We start from the raw sequence: 5955 nt of genomic DNA, 5'->3' as shown, positions 1-5955 counted from the left end.
GTCTTGGATTAAAGTTGTCCTTTTATGCTGCTAATAGCTGGCTGTTAAATCAGTCTGTTGTGTTGACCAGTCCCACGCCTGATGACAAAAGCGTTGAGGTGTAACCTTCCCTGTTGTGTCATCAGCAGTGTGGCTCGCATGGCAGGCTTGTCAAACCGGTGTTGGAGCCTCCGGGAGTGCTGACACCAATCAGACTGCAAGTAGCGACCCACCTGTCTCGTCCTCGATTCAGCGATCCCACACTCGGAAGGAAGTGTTCTTAACCAATTTTGCGCACATGGAAAGAAGGAGCAACTTTGGATGAAACGGCGCATCAAGTGAAAAGGGAGGAAAAACAAACTTGCTGCGTAAAGGAGAGAGAGCCCACAATTCAGTAGGGATGGAGACGAATGGGATCGAAAAGAAAAGCAACGGTAGGACACATTTTTGTGTAATTGTGGTAATTAAAGCGCGTTTTGCACTTGCTAGAAGTGACTTTGTTCCAGATTTTTTTTGTATTTGAGTGTCTCTCGTGTTTTCTTACATTGTAATGGTTACAATCAAAGGTTTTTCTTCACTAACTGCGGATATTCACTGTATATTGAACGAAACGTGTTCGAAAAAGATCGCTGGTTCGTTTATGCTGTACCTAAAGGTGTGGCTCCATTACAGGAGTTTCACCTTACCCCGCAAACAAAAGCAGTGTTGCCAAAACAGCGCATTGCCCCATTAAAACAACAAAAACAACCCGCTACTGTTGCAGCAGGCGCTAAACAGGCCCATATGTCCCTCCTCTCGTCATTCAGTGTGTTGGTTGACCTGTTAATCAGCACATGTAGTCTACGCGTTTTAAAAGTGAACAAATCTGGCCGAGGTTGAGCGGAACACAGCACGTGAGACGGTACCGCGAGGTCGCCACTAGATGGAGCTCGCGAGTCAACAGTTGTCAACACTATATGACGGCTGTAACTTTTATATCGTGCAGGGGCTGTAAATGCATGGTCATACTGTAGCTAGTTAATAATTGCACAAAACAGACGTTTTGAACCGCTTCCTCTTTCTGCGGCACGCAACGTTGCACACATCATGGCTAGTAGTCGTATAGTAACGTGAGCTGAACGCGCGTGCGTGGCTGCCAAGAGTCTTATCGGAGATGAACTTTGAGTGGGGCTGGTCCACGCCCTCCTCCGACACACTGGTCGGTCCCATCGCCCCCGACAAACACAGTCCGGTAGCGTCTCAGTACCGCAGGGGCACCATGTACTGCCTGCGAGGTGAACCCGAACTCAGCAAAGCGGAGGAAGCACGCCGCCATGCCAGACGACAGAAGGTGATACAAATGAACGAAAAGCTCCTAGGTAGGCTGTTCTGCAATTCTTTTTAACGGACGTCTTGTAGCAGACGTGGCCAAAGGGTTATCCGGGGTCAGATTACTAAGTGGCGTGCTTTGTTGTCACAGATCTCAACTTGTTGTTTTATGTGGAACATGACATCAAATACAACGCCAGTAAGAGTGCTACCCTCATCTGTCGAGCTAAAGAGGACAAATGTCTAAACTTCCCTGACTTCAAATTGTCTGACAATACTCTTGGTGTCTGTGGTGAAGTAAAATATCTCCGTAATTTTATAACAGGACACATGACCGATGATAACGACATTTCTAGGCAATGTCGTATGATGTATGCACGAGCAAACAGTCTCTCAAGCAGGTTTGGTATGTGTACAGATGGAGTGAAGATGTGTCTGTTCAGAGCATATTGTACACCACTCTACACTGCACACTTGTGGTCAAACTACAAAAAAAAAAGAGCATACAGAGACTTCAAGTAGCTTACAATGACGCCATGAGAATACTTTTAAAGAGAGCGAGATGGAGCAGTGCTAGTGAAATGTTTGTGGCTGCACGAGTCAATACTTTCCAAACTGTTAAAAAATCTCATGTATAAATTCATTTGTAGACTTAATGACTCTAAAAATGAGATCATAGTTGTTTTAACCAACATAAGGTTTAGCACCACACGCTACCAGTCCCAGCTGTGGCGACATTGGTACAGCTGTCTCTTTGTAAGGCATTGCTAGGCCTCTGTACTTTTATTGTTGGTGTCTGTCTTTATGTATTTGTCTCTATGGACCCTGAGTCTGAAATAAAGTCTTTCTATCTTTCTATCTATCTATCTAAAGCTCTAAAATGTTGCATGGTGAAGGGCTTTTAATCAGCCAGCTTTTGTTGCTTGTGGTTTGAACGTTTCCTTATTTTCTGCAGTTTTTCTGATGAGATGAATTCAGGTAAAAAAAAAAAAAGGAGAAGATGGGAGCAGGGTTTACGCTTTCAGTTACCTGACACATGGATCGAGTAAAACGGGCTTCAGTTCAGAACACTTTACAGAAAAGCAGTGTTTAATCTGTTGGATTGTTCTCTCTGTTCCTTTGGGGGGTGTTCACAGAAATGGAGGGCGATCCGGACCTCCAGTTCCTCCTGCAGGGGGGAGACCTCCTCAAGGTCCTCTCCCCGTCCTGGAAGAAGACCCGCTACTTCAGACTCATGGAGGACTGCAAGACCATGTGGCGTGAATCGAAGAAAACCTTCAAGGACAGCAAGACCTGTGAGTGCTGCCGTCCCAGCTACCCAGCTGCATGTGTGTGAGACCTGACAGAAAACAACTCTTACACACATCTGTCTGATTGTTTGTGCTGGACACACATCTCACACCTCTTCTTTACTTATGACATAAAGTCATCACATTAATATGATTTGTGTCTCCAGCACTGTTACAAGTAAATCAGTCTTTTCTCAGACCAGATGGATTTTTTTTATTCATGGATTATAAAAGTGAAGGATGGATCGTAGAGCTATAAAAAGATTATTCCTCTCTGAAAGTCCTCTGCATTATCATACGCAACTGGGTTGCTCAAGATAGCATTGTTATGTTCTGTGGGTGTGTTTATCAAGATAGTGATTTTTTTATAGTGTGCATTGGAGTGGTTGCAGTAGGTCAGGTTTTATACCTTGGATTACATCCATAAACTGCTGTCATGAAGTGTCAGTTTGATAACTGTGGCATAGTGGTGTCTTCATTCTCTATCTCCACACGTGATGACATGCAACCCTTAAAGGTGCATCCCACCACTTTGCACATCAGCAGATGTTGAAATTCAGTCTCCCCAAACTCGTAATGTGGCGTCAGCAAACTGCAAACAGCAGCTTTGTGTTTACCAAGCAGGCTGGTCTGTGATGCCTGAAGATACCAACAGTACAAAAGAGCTGCCTTGTGTTTATAGCACGATTAGACATAGTACAATTCCTTTACTGAACGATATATTCTGGAAGTGTACAACAGCAAGACTCACACACACTGTGCTCGTCACTCACATTCAGAGATATTTATTAACGTGTCGGCCCCTAGACCTTCATCCCGTTACTTTTCCAGAGAGCATATCTTAAATAGGTTGGTAGACCCACGTGGACCAATCAGGTCACTACAAAATGACATCACTCAATCAATCAATCAATCAATCAATCAAGGTTCATAATCACATCACGGCACCATAGACCTACAAAGTAAACATGAAAAATATATATTTAACATAATACACAGAGTATGTTAAAAGTAGTCATTGATAAAGAAAAGCTGCCATACTAAAATACATCAAGTCTGTGCTTCAAATTTGGTGACAAAAATGTCTTCTAGAGCCTGAAGTGGAGGAAAAACCCCCAAAAACATTTGCAACTCTTCTCCTGTCTTCAGTTTCACTCGACGAGATCTCGGCGGTGCGAATGGGCCGTCATTCGGAGGGCCTGAGGAAGAACACGGAGGACCAGGTGGAGGGCCGCTGCTTCTCCATCATGTTCAAGGGCCGCCGCAAGAACCTGGACCTCATCGCCAGCTCAGAGGAGGAGGCCAAGCGGTGGGTCAGCAGCCTGGAGAAAGTGGTCTCCAGCAGAAAGGACCTCAACAGGCAGCAGAAGACGGAGCAGTATCCTTCTCATGGGAGCGGGGTTAGGGTTAGGCTAGATGTTAAGACGTGACTCATTTGTTCGTGGTTCAGGAGCTCCTGTTGCACACAGTTTCACAATGCAGACAGAAAGACGCCGTTACAGCTACTCTCCTTACATTACAAGCTTTATAGTTGGATCTTCAGCTGCTTGAGGAAAGCCGACAAGAACAAAGATGATAAGATGAGTCAGTCGGAGCTCAAGAACTTCCTGCGTCTGATCAACGTCGAGGTGGATGACGACTACGCTGAGATGCTCTTCCAGGTGATGCCCTCCGAGCTTTTGAATGATTCCTAAATGTCAGAATCATGAGTAGATATCCTCAGGAGCAATAAAAAAAAAAAGATTTATGATGATTTAAGACCATGATGACGTTTTTAAGTGTGTGGACCGACTTTCATTTGACATTTCCGCCGCACAGAAATGCGACAAATCCAAATCGGGATACCTGGCTGGAGAGGAGATCAAACATTTCTATGACCTGTTGACCCACCGGAAGGAGATCGAAGTCATCTACGGAGAGTTCGCTAAAACCACGGGCTTCATGAGTGCTCAGAACCTGGTGGACTTCATCATGGAACAGCAGAGAGAGAAGGCCACGCTGGCCGACGCACACAGCATTATCCAGAAGCACGAGCCAGACGAAAACGGTCAGTACGGCGTGCTGAAATAACCGTCTCTTTGTTTCAGGTGTTTCAAGTATTGCTGAAACCCAGCAGGGCCCATGATCCTTGTATTTTGCATTGAGATTGTTATTATGTATCAGGTGATGTGCATCTAAAATATGCCGGGGGAGCCAGCTCACCTTTTAGACAGGGCTTTTTAAGGGCAACTATCAACACGAATGCTAAGAGGTGCAGAACATAACTTGTGATCTTTATCTCGGATTCCTATGCGACATAAATCATCGTTGCCGTTCTCCTCGTGTTCTTCCAGCCAAGGAGAATAAGCTGCTGTCCAAAGACGGCTTCCTCATGTACCTGCACCATCCAGAGGCCATGGTCCTCAATCCAGACCACAGGGAGGTGCACCAGGACATGAGCCGGCCCCTCAACCAGTACTTCATCTCCTCCTCGCACAACACCTACCTCATGGAGGACCAGCTCAGAGGGCCCAGCAGCACGGAGGCTTACATCAGGTAACCGCTTTCCTCCAGCCCGTGAGAATCTGTGTGACGGTGGAGAGGTGGATGTGAAGACCCACTGTGATTGGTTGATTGAGTCACCATTTGATAGATGGAAAAATTCTTCTGCAACCATTTTGTTAGTTGATTCATTGTTTAAGTGATTAAAATGGTTCCAGCTTTACAAAGGTAAGGATTTGCTACTTCTCCTAATTCAAATGCATTTCTCCTAGTTGTTGCTGTTTTATCCATTTTAACCATCTGTCACCTAACTGCTTAGGTGTTTATTAACGACAACCCTCATGCGGCTGGCTCTACAGAGCCTTTCTTTAGTCCGACCGTTCAGGCTCTGATGTTGGTTGTGACCCTCTCAGGGCTCTGCTGAAGGGCTGCCGCTGTGTGGAGCTGGACGTCTGGGACGGATCAGACGATGAGCCGGAGATCTACCACGGCTACACACTGACTTCTAAGATCCTCTTCAAGGATGCCATCAAATCCATCAAGGAGTACGCCTTTAAGGTGCGTTTGGCGTCCCGTAATGTCCGTCAGTGCTTCCACGTGAATGTTCTGGACCTGAGCGCTCTCTGTTTTCTGTCTGCTCGTCCCCACCAGACGTCCGATTACCCAGTTATCCTCTCCTTGGAGAACCACTGCAGTGTGGAGCAGCAGGAGGTCATGGCCCACCACATGAGCTCCATCCTGGGCGGTGCACTCATCACCTCCCCCCTGGGGGACGGTATGCCCACCGACTTTCCATCTCCCGAGGTTTGTGTCCACTCTTATCTATCGGCAGGTTTCATTTATTTTTTTTGGGGGGGGGGGGGGGGGCTATTCAGATAAGGTTTTCACAAAGCACACC

At 46.1% G+C, this 5955-nt stretch overlaps 1 protein-coding gene across 5 annotated transcripts in view; it reads left to right on the top strand.

Annotated features, from left to right (window-relative positions):
• The window catches only part of plcd1b (phospholipase C, delta 1b), an 8793-nt gene continuing 2838 nt past the window's right edge, over positions 1-5955 (top strand). The window contains exons 1-8 of one of the 5 annotated variants that reach the window (XM_031854805.1): positions 1-413; positions 2424-2615; positions 3726-3954; positions 4108-4237; positions 4395-4623; positions 4910-5111; positions 5471-5615; positions 5709-5861. In XM_031854805.1, coding sequence (XP_031710665.1) covers positions 380-413; positions 2424-2615; positions 3726-3954; positions 4108-4237; positions 4395-4623; positions 4910-5111; positions 5471-5615; positions 5709-5861 — 1314 coding nt within the window. In that variant the 5' untranslated portion in view covers positions 1-379. Of the gene's footprint in view, positions 414-626; positions 1338-2423; positions 2616-3725; positions 3955-4107; positions 4238-4394; positions 4624-4909; positions 5112-5470; positions 5616-5708; positions 5862-5955 lie in introns of those variants that run through there. The other 4 variants (XM_031854806.1, XM_031854803.1, XM_031854804.1 and 1 more) reach the window with 4 other exon arrangements.

Source organism: Anarrhichthys ocellatus, unplaced genomic scaffold, assembly GCF_004355925.1.
Source record: "Anarrhichthys ocellatus isolate YVR2014 unplaced genomic scaffold, GSC_Weel_1.0 scaffold15, whole genome shotgun sequence".
NCBI classification, from domain to species: Eukaryota; Metazoa; Chordata; class Actinopteri; order Perciformes; family Anarhichadidae; genus Anarrhichthys; species Anarrhichthys ocellatus.
Note: the sequence above shows the minus strand (reverse complement) of the source record. Positions and strands in the feature narration are given on the sequence as shown.